Below are 18,943 nucleotides of genomic sequence, written 5' to 3' on the forward strand. Positions count from 1 at the left end.
AAAGATGAATTATTGGGAAAAAATCCCTAGTGTGTATCCAGCTTTTCCTGAAATACTTAAATCATTTTATTTTTAGTGTGATTTTTTTTATATATTAAAGTCAACTTTGTAATAAAATATCTCATAATACATATTCTTGCAATATAATGTAATATAATTTTATATAATATAAAGTTGTATAATTTTATAATTACACAATTATATATAACAATATAATATAGTATAATTTTTGAAAGGTAATATTTCATGTTTAAACAAAGGCTTGTTCCTTAGTGAATTAGTCACAGTATTATTTTTTTTTTTCTTTTTTTTTGGCCAGTCGTGGGGCCTGAACTCTAGGCCTGGGCGCTGTCCCTCAGCAATTCAGCTCAAGGATAGTGCCACTTCTGGCTTTTTTTTTTCTGCTTATGTGGTGCTGAGGAATCGAACCCAGGGCTTCATGTATCCCAGACAAGCACTCTGCCACTGAGCTACCTTCCTAGCCCCACAGTATTAATTTTTAAGTTATCTTTATTTGTACACATATGTTGTATCTTCACTTGACTTTAGTGTCATTACTGATGGATCTATGGTCTAGAACATTCTTAGATTTATATTTCAATTTTTATAATATGTTGCAATAAGACCATTCAGCTTCTGAAAAATTACTTTTAAAAACCTTTGCTTTGCTTTTATATGACTGATGGGCATGTATAAATTGCTTTTATCTTATTTACATGTACTGATGAAGACACTTGTCATTATGTGACTGTGGCAAATCTAAAAGGAATATGAAGTACTGTAGTGTGATGGTTTGAAAATCCTTCCAGAATATATTATCCTGCCCAGTTCAGCATTTTTGTTACATTAATATTTGTAACAGAGAAAATAAATACCTTTCTCAGCTATTTGAGAAACAAGTTGTAAGCTGTTTAAAATTCATTTCTTTGGGGAATTTTTTTCTTTAAATTTGAGCCACCAAAAGATAATTAGAAAAAAGGTTTTCAGAATTATTATATGAGAGACTAGATATGATGGTATGTACCTATAATCCTAGCTACTTGGGAGAGGGAAATTGAGAGCTTGGACAAAAAGTTAGCAAGACGCATCTCAAACCAGCATTCCAGATGTGGTGACTTGGGTTTGTGATTTCAGCTACATGGGAAGCATTAGTGGGAAGATTATAGTCTTAAGCCCAACCCCAAGAAAAAATGCCAGTCCCTTTTCTGAAAAATAACCAAAAAGAAAGAAGGCTAGAAACATAATTCAAGAGGTACAACTTTTGCCTAATAAGCCCTGAGTTCAAACCTTTGTTCTTCCAAAAAAATCAATATGCATTAAAAAGAACTACACATTTAAATATAGTATATAACATATAAATGTAATAATTCTGTATCCTGCTAAGTTAAAACAAGTTTGTTTTTTGTTTTATTTTGTTTTGTCGGTCATGGGGCTTGAACTCTGGGCCTGGTTGTTTTCCCTGCGCTTTTCAGCTCAAGGCAAGCGCTCTACCGCTTGAGCCACAAACCACTTCCAGTTTTCTAGTGGTTTATTGGAGATAAGAATCTCATGGAGGGGCTGGGAAGGTGGCTCAGTGGTAGAGCGCTTGCCTTGCATGCATGAGGCCCTGGGTTTGATTCCTCAGCACCACATAAGCACAAAGAAAAAAGCCGGGAGTGGCGCTGTGGCTCAAGTGGTAGAGTAGTGCTAGCCTTGAGCTGAAGAGCTGAGGGACAGCACCCAGGCCCAGAGTTCAGGCCCCACAACCGGACCCCACCCCCCAAAAAAAAAAAATCTCACGGAGTTTCCTGCCAGGGCTGGCTTTGAACTGTGATTCTCAGATCTCAGACTCCTGAGTTGCTAGGATTACTGGCAAGAGCCACTGGCTCTCAGCAAAACAAGTTTTGATTTAGGTTAAGTTCAACTTTTTTTTTAAGCTGTAGATACTTCTTCAGCCCATTCTTTTTAACTAAGTACCAAATAGGAGATTTTAATAAATTTGAAATATATTAGTATTTAAAATTTATGATTCTTATTGTCTCTACTTTTATTTTTATAATATTTATTTTTTGTCAGTCATGGAGCTTGAACTCTGGGCTTGGGCACTGTCCCTCAGCTCTTCAGCTCAAGGCTAGCGCTCTACCACCTGAGCCACAGCACCACTTCTGGTTTTCTGGTGGTTAATTGGAGATAAGAGTCTCATGGGCATTCCTGCCTGGGCTGGCTTTGAACCGTGATCCTCAGATCTCAGCCTCCTGAGTAGCTAGGATTACAGGTGTGAGCCACCAGCGCCTGGCGACCACTTGATTTTTTTTTCCCTTACCATTTATGTATATTTTTATGTTCATTCTTCAAACACATATTAACGAACAGTTGCTTTTTTCAAGATCATTGCTTAAAGTGTTACAGCAACAAACTGCCAAACTTTCAAAAAAGAATCAAAGCTTAATACTCTCTTGTAAGGAAATTCTAGTAGGAATTCTAAAAATATACATTTTAAAAAAGTGAGACATTGTCAGTGCTATTAAAATAAAAAGTATAAGTGACACTTAAGGGACAATTTGTTGTTCCAGACTGACTAGGAATCTGGAGTAGTTAAAAATGTTCTCTTTGAGCAAGAGAAGAATTGGGTGATTAAAAGTTCAATTGTAGGTATGGTGACATATGAGCAAGAATAGTAAAGGAGACATGTCACACAAAAAAAATTGATTCTTTTCGGAGAAGCCTGCATATATTAAGTAATGAATATGAGGAAAGGAACTGTGGAACCATCTTTTGATGTCATGGAGTGGTTGTTTTTCTTTTTTCCTTCTTTTGGTGCTAGGACTAGGGTTTGAACTCAGTGCCTTGTACTTGTGTTTGGTTGTTGTGTTCAGAGCTGGTGCACTTGAGCCATGCCTCCCATCCTACATTTTACTGGTTAGTGGGAGATTAAAAGTCTCTTAGATTTTTCTGCCTGATCTGGCTTCAAACTGATTCTCAGTTCTTAGTCTCCCGAATAGCTAAGATTACAGATGTAAGTCACCATTGCCCAGCTCCTTCTGAGGCTTATCAACATGCGTATGAATCAATAAAAGCAGTAGTTGCAAGGAAGCCAATATACCTTGATACAGGTACTAAAATTATATCCCAAAGATGAACAGGTAAATTCTAGTAGATGGTCAAAACAAAAAATAAGTAATGACCACCTCATGACAAATAAAGGTTATGAGTTTATGATAAAAAGGAAGTAACCAACTCATTTTGTGTTGAGTAGTAGAACATTTGGAATTACACTAGAAGTTAAATTGTTTGCCTGAGAAATTTGGAAGAAAAAGATTTAGAGAATTTACCAGTAAAGAAAAAAAAATTGGAAGAACGGAGAGAATGATAGTAAGAGATACATTATTTGTGTTAAATATTCCTTAAAATACAGTTATATGAAAAAAAAAGAAAAGGAGGCTTCATGGAGGGCCTTTGGAGAAAGGAATAAAGGAAGCTTTGAGATGGAAAGCGGATTATTGTGAGATATAGAACATAGGATATACAGTTGAGACTAGCCTGGAGTTTCAGCATTGCTATTAGTTAATTGTGTAATCTTAAATGAATCCATCTTAGTACCTCATTTACCTCTGGAAAAAAGATTAAATTAAACCTCTGATGTCTTATTCTCTCTAGCAGTTGGTTTCTCATGAATTATAAAATTCTAGAGTAGTACTGTCCAATTCTGTCCTGGTGGTAAGATTTTGTATCTTGGGTTTGTCCAGCAGTATATCCATTAGCCACCCGTGTTGTTGTGTACTTGAATTGTGGATGGTGTAACCATAGAACTGAATTTTTAACTTAAAATTTTAAATAACCACCCATACTACTGGCTATTTAAATTGGACAGCACACTTGTAGACAAATCACTCTCAGTGTTGTTTCCTTTCCTGTATCAACAATCTTTATGCTTCTCTAATAGTTACTATCTACTTTTTTTTTGTCATGATTGATTTCTTTTGTTGAAAAACCAGAAAGGGAAAAACATGAAGTTTTGTTCTTATGCTATCTACTAAATAGTTCATGTGAGCTGGTGGCTCACATCTATAATCCTTAGCTGCACAGGAGGCTGAGATCTGAGGATAAAGGTTCAAAGCCAGCCCAGGCAGGAAAGTCTGTAGGATTTTTGTCTTCAATTAACAACAAAAACATAGGAAGTAGAGCTGTAGCTCAAGTTGTACAGCAGAAGCCTTGATCATAAAAGCTCAGGAACAGTGCCTAGGCCCTGAGTTCAAGCCCCAGGACCTGCACAAAGAAAAAAAAGAAAAGAAAAGAAAAAAGAAAAGCAACTAAATATTATGGTAAAGTTTAAGATATTTTTGAACACTGAATTTGATTCTTTATACTATAATACTTAGACCCAGTGAATAATATTAATGTTTGTTGATATATAGAATACTAAAAGTGATTTTGTGTTTATTTCTGTAATTTTTAGACTATCGTAGAACTCTCTGAAGAGCGAGATGGTCTTCATTTTCTACCCCATGGCTCTTCATCTGCACAATCACCCTGTGGCTCTCCAGGCATGAAGCGAACAGAAAGTCGACAGCATCTGTCAGTGGAACTGGCTGATGCTAAGGCTAAGATAAGAAGGCTTAGGCAGGAACTGTAAGTTTCTGATTTTCAAGATTCATTGTATTTATGTAATCACAAAAGTGACATTAATAATATTTTTAGGCTTATAGACTTATTCAGTCAGTGGACCTATATTAAATTTTCACTAGTATTTGTTAAAATGAGAAAAATAAGCCAGGGACAAGTGAGTGACTCACCTCTGTAAGCCTAGCAACTCAGAAAGCTGAGAGCTGAGGATAGCAGTTTGAAGCCAAACAAGTCCATGAAACTCTTACAATTAAGTACCAAGAGACTATAAATGGAGCTATGGCCCAAATGGTAGAGTACCATCTTTTAATGACAAATCTAAGGGACAGCTACAAGATCTTGAGTTTAAGCCCCAGTACTAGAACAAAAAAAAGGGAAATATAAAGTTTTCTTAATACCAATTTTTATCAACTATTAAAGGATACCTTTTATTTTAGATTTATATCCTTCCTATCTTTCTGTGTTAAAATTTTTTTTATTAAAATTGTATCCTTCCTTTGGCAAATTGTTGGGCTTATTATTTTTTTATATTCCTTGAAATTCATAACACTGGGAGCCATTGACATAAATCAGTAAGTTCTGCTTTTTAAAAAAATTGTTTTTATAGGACTAAATTGCTCTGGTATTTAAGAATAATTTTTGTAAAAAATTAATTTGTGTCTATCTTCTATATCAAGTATTTGAAATATGTAAGTCTACTTAGTAAAATTAGTCACATTTAGTCTTGATAAAATTATTATTCAAATTTTTAAGATGTAAATTTAAAATTCTAAAATATAAATGTTACACATAGACATTCCTTAGTGAGCCATAAGCAAAAACATAACCATTTTCTGCTGGATATCTTGCATCATATATTTTAGGAAGAACAAAGAATTTTTGTTTCAGGAACATTTTTTACATTATGTGGAATTTGAGCTTCAGATTATAGATTTTAAATTTAAAAATCACAATATATCAATTATACTTACTGGTTAATGTAGTTAAAGTAAATTGAATATGCAAGGTGGAAGAAATATTATACTATAGGAAAATTTGAAAACACAAAAATACAGCTTTCATTTGTGGATGTCTGCATTATTATGTGTCTATTGAAGTGAACACGCCCAGGATATTCTACAAACAGCTGCACCAGGAAAATTAGGGAAGAGATTGCTGTTATTAGTTTGACTGGCAGTTAATGGATAGGCTAAACAGTGAACACTAGTTCTTTGCATATAATTTAGCACAATCTTCTCCAGTCTTTAGATAAAGCATGCAATTAGAACTACAGTCATGTCTGTGAATCTGTTTAACAATTTGCATTATGTTAGAATTTAATTCTCAAAAATTACTTAGCTATGAAATATATTAAAATTCCAAACAACTTGGATGGAATGGCAAAATTTGGTTTCATACTATACTGATTAGAAAATGGAAAAAATGTTTTTAATGAATAAATAAACATGCTAGATAAAGCAAGTATTCCTCATAACTAACACTAATACTTCATCAGATATCATCTAATATCTTGATTGTTCCTTGAAAATGTTGCATTCATGGATTTCTTTTTTTTTTCTTTTTTTTTTGCGGGGGGCGGGGGGGTCTGGTTGTGGGGCCTGAACTCTGGGCCTGGGTGCTGTCCCTCAGCTCTTCAGCTCAAGGCTAGCCCTCTACCACTTGAGCCACAGCACCACTTCCGGCTTTTTTCTTTTTGCTCATGTGGTGCTGAGGAATCAAACCCAGGGCCTCATGCATGCAAGGCAAGCGCTCTACCACTGAGCCACCTTCCCAGTCCCTCATGGATTTCTTATACTAACATTAGTTTTTAGTCTAATTACTGTGACAGATCTTTACTAGAAAGAAATCATGATCGACAAAAGTAATTCAGATTGCTTTATATACACTAGAAAAGTATACAATAAATACTTGTAACTAGAATGTAAAAGCTATACTTTTTTGGGTTGTGCAACAGAATATAATTGCTTTTGATTTAGAAACATTCAGAGTAAAAATGTAATTTCTGATTTGGATAGAAGAAATAATTTGTTAATTTCATTTTTATGCACTGTCAAACCCTCTTTAGTAATTTTCCCCAGAAGTGGTACTGGGTCTCAAGTGGTAGAGTGCTAGCCTTGAGCTGAATTGCTGAGGGACAGCGCCCAGGCCCAGAGTTCAGGCCCCATGACCAAAAAAAAAAAAAAAATTCCCACCACTTCCATGTTTTGAAAGCTTCTTTCACATAAAGCGTTTATTCTTTTTTTGAAAAAAAACTTATTTTTCTATAATTAGGTTTGTTTGTTTGTTTTTTGCTGTTACTAGAAGTCAGACTCAAGCTTGCTTAGCTTGCTTGCTCAGCTGACAGTCTACCACTTGAGCCACACCTTCAGTCCAAAAACTCATCCTTTTAAAGTATATAATTAGGTAGCTTTTAGTTTATTAATAGAGTCATGAAAACATTGCACAATAATTTCAAGACATTTTGATTTTTAAGACAAAATAAACCCTCTCTATTCTTTGTGCCCTTAGCTCATATAATAACCAATATTTTTTTTTTACATGACTTTGTCTATTCTGGTCATTTCATTTAAATAGGATCATATAATATATTGATTTGTCATTGACTTCTTTAATTTAGCATAATGTTCTCGAGGTTCATCCATGTTATAGTAGGTATTGGTTAATGTACTAAATATTTTTATGGGTGAATAATAGTTTACATTTTTCATTTCATCAGATGATGGGCATTCAAATTATTTCCATTTTAAGCTGTTGTAAATACTGCTGCTATGACTATGCATATCTTTTAGCATTATTTTTAATAATGTTTAAGAAGTAATTGGTGATGTTTAAGAAGTAATTGGTTGAATGCTTTAAAAATAATTGGTTTGCCAGATATGGTGACTCACACCTGTAATCCTAGCTACTCAGGAGGCTGAGATTTGAGAAGCCAGCTCAGGTAGGAAAGTCTGTGACACTCTTAGCTCCAATTAATCATTAAAAAGCCAGAAATGGAGTGTGGCTCAAATGATAGAGCACTAATAATGAAAAGGCAAAAAAGGCTGCCCTGAGCTCAAGGCAAAGAACTGGCACATGTGCATACATGCGCACACACACCACACACACACACACACACACACACACACACACACACACACACACACACACTTGTTCATTTTTATTACAGCATTTACTAGAGTTTGATCTCAGAACCTTGAATTTGCTAGGCAACTGTTCTACCACTTGAGCCATGACCCAGCTACTTTTTTTTTTAAAGTCTCACTGACTTTCCTGCTGGCTTTGAACTGTGATCCTCAGATCTTAGATTCCTGAGTACCTAGGATTACAGGTATAAGCCACCAGCATGGGTTTCCAGCTACTTTTTAATCAGTATATATTTTTAATTCTCTGTGTATATATGAAGGAATGGACAAAACTTTGTCAGTGTCACACTACTTAACTGTACAGTGAGTAGTGGTTAAATTGGCAAATTTTATTATATCTATAATATATATTACCACAGTCAAAAATTAAGTTAAGACTTAATGTGGCTTAGTGTTAGAGTGCTTATCTAGCATTCATGAAACCCTGAGTTCCATTCCTCAGTATCACATAAACAGAAAAAGCCAGAAGTGGCACTGTGGTTCAAGTGGTAGAGTGCTAGCCTTGAGCAAAAGAAGCTCAAGGATAGTTCCCAAGTCCTGAGTTCAAGCCCCAGGACTGGCAAAGAAAAAAAAATTTAGTTAAAAAAGTATCCAGTAATTCAAAAAGAAACATTTGGAAGAAATGTTATTAATGTATGTTATTAATGTACTAATCCTAAATGTAATAGCTTATGTATTATGTAATGGTAATTCATTTACATTAGTGCAAATAGGGAAAATAGTTTTTAAGTATTGAGGTTTATCTTTGATAAGTTTTTGTGTTTCAGGGAGGAAAAGACTGAACAGTTGTTGGACTGCAAACAAGAACTTGAACAAATGGAAATAGAATTTAAAAGGCTACAACAAGAGGTTTGTACCTTTAACTGTTACTATATAGGACCCTCAAGTAATTGGAAATTGTGATTTTTTTCCTTCTGATTTATAAACTTGACTTCAATACTTCATATAAATAAATGAGATAATTGAGACCTATAGGTGATGACTTTTTCAGTGTTTCTCTCATCAAAATGTTAGAGTCAAAATTAGAAATTAAGGTCTTTCGACTTTTATTTCTGTTCTAAACTTCTAGGTTTCAAAAGATCATCTTGGGACAGGGGCAATTGCAAGTCTGTCTTTTTTTTTGTGTATTTGGCACTTGTGGCTTGGAAACCAGAACAACTCTATGTACTGTGAATTGTGCTATTTATGTGTATTTTCCTGGGTCTATGATTGCTCAAGATACTTGATTTTTATTTATTTTTTCTTTTTTTGGGTCTGGTCGTGGGGCCTGAACTCTGGGCCTGGGCGCTGTCCCTCAGCTCTTCAGCTCAAGGCTAGCGCTCTACCTGATATTTTAACTTACATGTAAGAATGCTTTTTAAGTTTTTACTCTTTGCCTATTAAAAAGATCAAAACTTCCAGTTTACTTTAAAAAAATTATATTTTACCTAACACTGTGTTTGTATGTGCGTGTGTGTGTGTATTTGTGTTTCAAATCTTTAAGGATTTTTGTTTTTGTTTTTGGTCTGTTGTGAGGCTTGAACTCAGGGCCTAGGCACTGTCCCTGAGCCTCGCTGTGCTCAAGGCTAGTACTCCACCACTTGAGCCACATTGCCACTTCTGGTTTTTGAGTGGTTAATTGGAGATAAGAGTCTCACTGGACTGGGCACAGGTGGTTCAGCCTGTGATCCTAGCTACTCAGGAGACTTGAGATCTGAGGATTAAAAAAAAAAAGTCTCACCTGGACTTTTCTGCCTAGGTTGGCTTAGAACTGCAATCCTCAGATCTCAGTCTCCTGAATAGCTGAGATTATAGGCATGAGCCACTAGTGCCTGGCTCTTTTGTGTGTGTGTGTGTGTGTGTGTGTGTGTGTGTGTGTGTGTGTGTGTGTGTGTGTGTGTGTGTGTGTGTGTGTGTGTGTGTGTGTGTGTGTGTGTGTGTGTGTGTGTGTGTGTGTGTGTGTGTGTGTGTGTGTGTGTGTGTGTGTGTGTGTGTGTGTTAGTCTGGGGCTTGAACTCTGGGCACTGTCCCTGAGCTCTTCAACTCAAGGCTAGCGCTCTACTGCTTGAGCTACAGCGCCACTTCCGATTTTTTGGTGGTTTATTGGAGATCAGAGTCTCACAGACTTTCTTTCCTGGCCTAGCTTTGAACCGTTATCCTCAGATCTCAGCCTCTTTAGTAGCTAGGATTACAGGCATGAGCCACCAGCATCCGGATCTTTGACAGTTTTTAAGAATATACTTCTAGCAACTATTAAGGGAGAAAAGAAGGGGAGAACAAGGGGCTAAAGAAAAGAAGGATAGGGGACTATGATCAAAGCACCTTATATGCATGAAAATTTAACAATAAAATCCATTGTTTTGTTCAATTAAAATACTTACTTTAGCTGGGCACTGGTGGGTCATGCCTGTAACACTAGCTACTCAGAAGGCTGAGATCTGAGGACTGTGGTTTGAAGTCAGCCTGGGAAAGAAAGGCCTTGAGACTCTTACCTTGAATTAGCCACCTGAAAACTGGAAGTGGAGTTGTGGTTAACAGTGGTAGAACTCTAGCCTTGGGAAAAAAACTTAGGGATAGCACCTAGGCCCCGAGTTCAAGCCCCATAACGGACCAAAAAAAAACAAAAATCCCCAAAACCAAAAAAAAAAACCCCAGATAAACAAAAAAAATATGCTTTTTTGAAAACAAGGGAAAAAATTTAATCATTTTTTAAATGAGTAAGCCCATACAATTATTTAATTTTACCTAAAATTCCATTTTTAAATGTTCAGAATACTCCATTCACACAAATATAGATTGGAATGTTTTTGTTCCTGTTCTTGTTCTTGTTTTCTAGTTTTGGGGATGGTACTAGGCTGGCACTCTACTAGAGCCATACTACTTTGTTTGTTTGTTTGTTTGGAGATAAGAGTCTCAGGAATTTTTCTGCCTAGGCTGGCTTCCAATGTGATCCTCAGATCTCAGCTTTCTGAGTAGTTAGGATTATATGTGTGAGCCATCAGCACCTGGCCTTTTTTTTGTTTTTAATAGTTGACTTTTTTTTTTCCTTTGGTCAGAAGTGGTGCCTGAACTCTGGGCCTGGGCACTGTCCCTCAGCTCTTCAGCTTAAGGCGAGCACTCTACCACCTGAGCCACAGCACCACTTCCAGTTTTCTGGTGGTTAGTTAGAGATAATCGTCTCACAGACTTTCCTGCCTGGGCTGGCTTTGAACTGTGATCCTCATATCTTAGCTTCCTGAGTAGCTAGGATTACAGGCGTGAGCCACTGGCGCCCAGCAAATAGTTGACTTTTAAAGAAGAGATTGCCTCTCCCCCACCCCCACTCCCCCCCCCCCCCCCCCCCCCCCCCGGTTTTATTTCTTCTTTGTAGCTTATTTTAATCTTTGGCAGGACTTGTTTTTTTTAGTGTTCTTAAATTTTTAATATTCCTTGTTTTCTTGCTTAATACTTTCTTTTCTTCAGTAGCATATTAGGAAACCCTTTTTTCTGTTTTAGTCTTGAGTCTTCCACATAAGCCTGTCTCCTTTAGGATGAGAGACCACTGAAAGTGCCAAGTAAAAATATGAAGAATTTGAAATAGATTGAACTTAAGCTCTCTGGTGGCACATGAATTACTTTAAAGTTAATGCATCTTGAGATCTTTTTAGATGAATAAGACTGGAAATTAAATCTTATTTTCTTTTTGTTTTTTGTTTTTGTCAGTCATGGGGCCTGAACTCTGGGCCTGGGCGCTGTCCCTCAGCATTTCAGGTCAAGGCTAGTGCTCTACCACTTGAGCCATAGCTCCACTTCCAGCTTTTTCTGCTTATGTGGTGCTGAGGAATCGAACCCAGGGCCTCATGCATGCAAGGCAAGCACTCTACCACTGAGCCACCTTCCCAGCCCCAAAAATTTTATTTTCTGATAAACTGTCGTTGCTGTTCTTGCTTAGGTTTTGTGTCTGTGTGCATGTGTGTACATGCAAGTAAACTCAAGATGTCCTTTTAAAGGAATAATTCTCCAAAGCAAACAAAAAATTAGAGGGAAGAACCTAGTTTTTCAAATCTTACTAATATGACTCCTGGATTCTCAGTTATTTCTGCACTTAGTCTATTGAGATGTTATATACTGTGTATCCTCTGGAAAATGTCACTGGTAGAGAATAAGAGCAAAAACAAAAAAAGTCAGTTCTTATTTACTAAGAAAATGGATTTGACCTCATGAACTCCCTGAAAAGATCTCAGGGGCACATAGAAGGTGTTGGACAATGCTTTAAGAATTGCTGCTTTAAAGAATTACACTAAAGCTTTTAAAATATTGGATTCTAGCTGGGCACCTTTGGCTCAGGAGGCTGAGATCTGAGGATTTCAATTCCAGCAGCATACTCAGAAAAGTCTGTTTAAGACTGTTATCTCCAATTAACTACCAAAAGGCCAGAAGTGGAGCTATGTTCAGGTGATACAGTGCTAGCCTTGAATGAAAAAAGCTAAAGGAAAGGGGCCAGGCCCTGAATTAAAACCCCAGTACTGGCATCTACACCCGCCTTCCTCCCCTCCCAAAAAAGATTGGATTTTAATACTTGTCCTCTCAGTAAGATATATATGTCGCAAATAATGTTTTCATAGAAACCTCTTAAGTAACTAGTGCTTTATGTTAGTAATAAAGCTTTGTTCATATTTTTACTATCTTGTGATTGATTGATTGTGCCAGAACTGGGGCTTGAACTCGGGCCTTGCTTGTATCTTTTATTCATGACTAGTGTTCTATCACTTGAGACATGCCTCTAATTATAGCTTTGTTCCTAGTTAATTGGAGATGAGAGTTTCATTGACCTTGCTGCCTGGGCTGGCTTCAAACTGTGATGCTCGGATCTCAGCCTCTTAAATATATAGGATTAAAAGGATGATGCACTGGCACCCAGCATCATTGTGTTTTAACTTGTCCTCCTTAATTAGAAGTTAACTTACTTTTTTGAAACTCTTAAAATTTTTTGCACATAAAATTGAGATATAGGGCTGGGAAGGTGTCTCAGTGGTAGAGCGCTTGCCTCGCATGCATGAGGCCCTGGGTTCTATTCCTCAGCACCACATAAGCAAAAAGAAAAAAAAAGCTGGAAGTGGTGCTGTGGCTCATGTGGTTGAGCGCTAGCCTTGAGCTGAAGAGCTGAGGGACAGCACCTAGGCCCAGAGTTCAGGCCCCATGACCGGACCAAAAAAAAAAAAAATTGGCATATAAATATAAACATATGTTTAAGTGCCTTTTTCTGCTTAGGTTAAGAAAAAAACTTTGTATGACTGTATATTAAAAAATGCCCAGAGAGGAGTATACTTTACATACCATATAATTTTCTTCAAAAATCTTTTATTTTGCCATGTACTGGTGGCTCATTCCTATAATCCTCACTACTTAGAAGGCTGAGACCTAAGGATTGCAGTTTGAAACCAGCCTGGGAAGAAAGTCCAGTCCATAAGACTCTTAATCTCCAATTTACCATGACAAATCCAGGAATGGCTCTATGGCTCAATTGATTAGTAGTTTGGGGCAAAAAAAACCTCAGGGACAGCACCCAGACTCAGAATTCAAACCCCCAGGACTGGCCCCCCACAACTATATATATATATATATATATATATATATGTTATATATAAATATATATTGGGTTTTTTCAGTATATTATGTTGTGTAACCAAGAAATAAAAAGTTGAAAGAGTAATATTAAAGGCTTTATTGTGTGTTTATATTTAGAACATGAATTTGCTTTCGGATGCTCGTTGTGCTAGAATGTACCGAGATGAATTGGATGCCCTTCGAGAAAAGGCAGTCAGAGTTGATAAACTTGAAAGTGAAGTCAGCAGATATAAAGAGAGACTACATGATATTGAATTTTATAAAGCAAGAGTTGAGGTATGTTGTATAATTAATGATTCATAATCATTTTTCCTTAAAAGTGTTAATGATTTTCAAAATGTACTCAATAAACAAGAATTATTTCATAAAATTTTTTTATTGTTTGTGTGGATACTGGGGCTTGAACTTAAGGCTTAATGCTTTCATTCAGCTTTCTTGCTCACAGTTGGTGCTCTCCTACTTGAGCCATACCTCTAGTCCATCATTGTGTTGGTTAATTGGACATGGAGTCTAACAGCCTTTTCTCCTGGGCTGGCTTTGAACCTCAGTCTTCCAGATGTCAGCATGAGCCACTGTTGCTGGATTTTAAACAAGGAATTTTTGAAACAGTAAATGATAGATCACAACTGGATTTCTTTTTCATTTTTTATTTTCTTTCTTTGGGGGGGGGGGTGTCATGGAATTTGAACTGTGGGCCTGGGCACTGTCCCTCAGCTCACGGACTACTTTCCTGCCAGGGTTGGCATTGAACCGTGATCCTCAGATCTCAGCCTCCTAGATTATAGGCATGAACCACCAGTGCCCAGCTACAAATGGTTTTTTGTTTTTTTTTTTGTCAGTCATAGGGCTTGAACTCTGGGCCTGGGCGCTGGTCTTGAGCTCTTTTGCTCAAGGTTAGCACTCTACCACTTTGAACCACAGTGCCACTTCCAATTTTCTAGTGGTTAATTGGAAGTAAGAGTCTCATGGACTTTCCTGCCCAGGCTGGCTTCAGTCCTTAGATCTCAGCCTCCTGAGTAGCTAAGATTACAGGTTTGAGCCACCAGCGCCTAGTGTTCTTTTTTATTATTATTATTATTATTCCTTATTTAATATCAGAAGTAGGGAAGACTTTTGAAGTCTTTTTGTCATTGTTGAAATATTGATCTCTGCTAATCTCAAACTTTTCTACAGATGAGAACAAACATTTCTGACTGCTTCTTAATGAGATTATTAGAATTAGTATCAATAAAAGCTATGTATATGCCAATAAATTAGAGAAAAACAACTCTTAGTTGCAGTTTTGTGTTACCTAAAGTTGAGTAGGAATTTGACTGTCCTTTAATCCTTTTTTTTCTTGATTAATTTTCTTACTTTCTGTGAACAGAAGAGATTTTGGTCAGTGCAAGATAAGAAAACATTATGCAGGGGAGGGAAGGGATGGTAGGGGATAAACAAAGGAGGAGGTAACAATGCTTGATAGGAAATGTACTCATTACCTTACTCATGCAAATGTAACCCCTCTGTACAGTATTTTTACAATAAAAATATATGCAAAAAAAGAATTGGAAGCATAAAGACATTTTAGTCTGATGTTACCATTCAACAGAAATAATAATATTGTAATGCAAAACATTAATTTTTTGCAAGTTATTCAGATGTATGTGTGTATGCTGTTATTAAGGAGTTCTTACCCATGACTAATGGACTTAATGCACCTTTTTTTTCTTGGTGGTGCATTTGAACAAAGGACCTTAGTTCCTTAGTTCCTGGGCACTAGAAACATCTTCAACCTTTTTTGCTTTAGTTATTTTTGAGTAGGAACTTGAGTGTTGCCCAGGTTAGCCTTACTTAAAGTCTTCATATTTATGTCTCCTGTTTGTTTGTTTTTGGGTCCGGTCGTGGGGCCTGAACTCTGGGCCTGGGCGCTGTCCCTCAGCTCTTCAGCTCAAGACTAGCTCTACCACTTGAGCCACAGCACCACTTCCAGCTTTTTTTTTCTTTTTGCTTATGTGGTGCTGAGGAATCGAACCCTGAGCCTCAGGCATGCAAGGCAAGCGCTCTACCACTGAGCCACTTTCCCAGTCCCTATTTATGTCTCCTGTATAACCAGGATGACAGGTTGTACCACAGTATCTGTTATTGACTCACATGGGATCTCACTAACTTTTCCCCTTGGCTACCCTTGAACTGTGTTCTTCCTGATTTCCACTTCTCCAACACGTGGGATTACAGGCTAGAGCTGGATGTGTTGGTACAACCTGTAATTCCCAAGCTTGCAAGACTAAGGCAAGGAGGATCTTGAATTTGATACCAGGTTGCATTTCCTTAAGTTGTTTTTATTTAATTATTCATAGAGCCTTGGTTTTTGTGAATCTTAGTTTAAGTCTTAGTATTTTACTATAAAAACCTAAAACCCTTGTCTTGCAAGGTATAGCTCAGAATGAAATTTCTGTCAAAGTTTAGCACTCATTCTATGGAGATTTGACTTAAATATTCCTTAACCTTTTAATAGCTTAAATATATTATTAACAATTTAAGTTTACTACAGTTATAGAAGTATTACTTATTCTGTTATAAGTACTGGGTATTTTGATTGCATAGTAGCTTAAATTCTGGAGGGTAAATGAATCCAAAAAACATCAACTATATTTCTATTAAAAGCTTTACTTTTTCATCAAGCTGTTTATAAGACTGGCTTAATGTTTTAGTTTACAATAAAAAATGTTTATGTTGCAGAACTTCAAAAAATTAAGAGATAACGTAGCACGTTTTTTAAAAAAACCCTTTCAAAATGATTATAGGAATTAAAAGAAGACAATCAAGTTTTATTAGAAACAAAAACCATGTTGGAAGATCAACTAGAAGGAACTCGAGCTCGTTCTGACAAATTACATGAATTAGAAAAAGAGAATTTACAACTAAAGGCTAAACTACATGATATGGAAATGGTAAGAGTTATGGAGCAAAATCAGTTATATAGCAAGTGAGAAAATTATCTATGATCCATCTGATTTTCCCATAATGAAAAGGATATCTAGAGTCCTTGAGGCTTCAATGAAGAAAGGAAAGTAATAAAGCAGAATAAGTGATGAAGGTACATTGTAAGTATGTTATGGTCATGCCAAAATTAAATCCCCTCTTACAACTATGCTAATAAAAAATGTGGAGAAAAGACAGATATCTAAATAAAATGTTTCCAGGTTGATATAAGTACATATGTGGAAGTTTGTTTTCTTTACATATGACTATTACTTATTAATTTTATCATCTGCTTTTCCCCATAATAATGAATTCTGTAAGCATATCATGAAAAACATAGAAATAAAACTATTTTGCTAAAATTTAGTTAGAACTCTTTTGTTATATAACTAAATCAATGTATTGACTATGAAGAGGCATTTTTACAGTGTCCCCAAAGATCACTTGAAAAGGATATATATGATCAGTATTAATTAAGCTAAAACTTTTAAAGAACTCAGAACTTAACTATTCAGTTTCTAATTAATAAAATTCATGAGTAATTAAGTAGTGGATAGTATTGGACTGTTTATAAGTTTTTGTCTTCTGCTTTCTAATAAAAAGGAACGAGACATGGATAGGAAAAAGATTGAAGAATTAATGGAAGAAAATATGACTTTGGAAATGGCCCAGAAACAAAGTATGGATGAATCATTACATCTTGGCTGGGAGCTGGAACAGATATCCAGAACTAGTGAACTTTCTGAAGGTATTCCCAGTTTTGTCTTACTTAAATAAAGAAATAAGTGAAGTAGCATTTACACTTTTACTTCTGGGTATTTTATTACATTTCTTTGTTTTGCAGAGATAACTCCATATGTCAGTGCCTCACCAAATATGATCTCATACAGTAATACATTGTTTCTGTTCTTTAAGTCCATTTCTTAGCATTGCATTTCTTAAAATTCAATTTTATGAATGTAATAACAAGATATAACTCACACTATTTCATGTTAATATTGTAAGAGCCTAAAATACCAATTTATTGATTTCTTGTAGAAGTGTAGTCATCCAGTAATAAAACAGAAAAGTCCTGGTCACCATTGTTTTTTAACTGTAGACAAGCCAGAATGGGAAGGCAGAAACAGAAGATACTTAATTGAATATTTAGTCAGAAGAAGGTGAAAGGTCTTCATGGCTAATTTCATAAATCTAATCATCATTATAGGAACTTATGTACCAACCAGTCTGTTGCTGCATATGATGAAAGACCACCAAATAAAATTTTTAACTTTTGGTTGTTTTTCCTAGGCTCCAGATTGATTTGCCTATTTACATTTGCATATTTGCATATTTGAGTCAGCATTTGATATACTAATGTTGATACACTTTTTTTTTCTTTTTTGTCAGTTGTGGGGCTTGAACTCTGGGCCTGAGCACTGTCTCTCAGCTCTTCAGCTCAAGGCAAGCACTCTACCACTTGAGCGACAATACCACTTCCAGTTTTCTGGTGGCTTGTTGGAGATAAGAGTTTCACAGACTTTCCTGCCTGAGCTGGCTTTGAACCCTGATCCTCAGATCTGAGCTTCCTGAGTAGCTAGGATTACAGGCCTGAGCCACTGGCGTTCAGCTTGATATACTGTTTGAAATTAAACCAGGTCAAATTTATTAAAACAAGACTAATTCCATAATTCTCCATTTGCAAATATTAGATTATTCTACCTAAATTTCTTCTGCAAAACTAAACACAGACGAAGTATAAAACACTATTCCAGAACCTGCAGATACAGTTTTAAGGTAGATACATGCTCTGAGGGAATTTCTAATGTAGTACTTATAGAATAATAACATAGATAATTCATCCTATGTACTACCTATTATGTTTTCCTGATCTTACACTTAAGAACTTAATTCTAAATTCTGGTTCTCCACGTACTGACAGTATAGTGCATGATGCTATGAAACTAGTGAACTCACTAATTAAAATATGTATTTAAAGGTTCAGTGTAACTTTTTGTTGTTGTTTTGTTTTGTTTGGCTTGAACTCTGGACCTGGGCACTTTTTCCCTGAGCTCTTTAGCTCAAGGTGAGTGCTCTAACACTTGAGCCATGGCACCACTTCTGGTTTTCTGGTGGTTAATTAGAGATAAAAGTCTCACGGACTTTCCTGCCTGGGCTGGCTTTGAACTGTGATCCTCAGATCTCAGCCTCCTGAGTAGCTAGGATTACAGGTGTGTGCCACTGGCGCCCAGCCAGTATAACATTTTTAATATTGCTTTTGAACTGAATTACAAAGTAAGCATGCAGACATAAATGTATTCTACTACTACCATGGTTAAAATATATTGTTAAAGAATTGCTCATATAATTGGGGACAAAATAGTACCTTTTAGGATTGTAGTTAAGATTAAATTTATTGATACAAAGCCCCTAGAAAAGGACGTGCTAAATGGTAAATACAAGTGTTAACTATTATTATTATTGTATCATACATGTTTTGTACTTGGTCTTAGCTGTGGTTATAGGTAAGAATATTTTTTTTAATTGTGAAAATACCGTACAGTGGGGTTACAATTACATGGGCAAGATAATGAGTACATTTCTTATCAAGCATTGTTGCCTCCTCCTTTGTTTCCCCTTCCCATCCCTTCCCACACCCTGTCCCCCCCCCT

At 36.2% G+C, this 18,943-nt stretch overlaps 1 protein-coding gene across 10 annotated transcripts in view; it reads left to right on the forward strand.

Annotated features, from left to right (window-relative positions):
- Ccdc88a (coiled-coil domain containing 88A) overlaps positions 1 to 18,943 on the forward strand; it is a 127,858-nt gene that overhangs the window by 46,277 nt on the left and 62,638 nt on the right. For all 10 annotated transcript variants that reach the window (XM_042691155.1, XM_042691157.1, XM_042691162.1 and 7 more), the window contains exons 8-12: positions 4,436 to 4,608; positions 8,513 to 8,594; positions 13,449 to 13,607; positions 16,115 to 16,261; positions 16,896 to 17,040. In XM_042691155.1, coding sequence (XP_042547089.1) covers positions 4,436 to 4,608; positions 8,513 to 8,594; positions 13,449 to 13,607; positions 16,115 to 16,261; positions 16,896 to 17,040 — 706 coding nt within the window. The remainder of the gene's footprint in view (positions 1 to 4,435; positions 4,609 to 8,512; positions 8,595 to 13,448; positions 13,608 to 16,114; positions 16,262 to 16,895; positions 17,041 to 18,943) is intronic.

This window comes from Dipodomys spectabilis, unplaced genomic scaffold (genome assembly GCF_019054845.1).
Source record: "Dipodomys spectabilis isolate Male_0828 unplaced genomic scaffold, ASM1905484v1 ptg000141l, whole genome shotgun sequence".
Lineage (NCBI taxonomy): Eukaryota > Metazoa > Chordata > Mammalia > Rodentia > Heteromyidae > Dipodomys > Dipodomys spectabilis.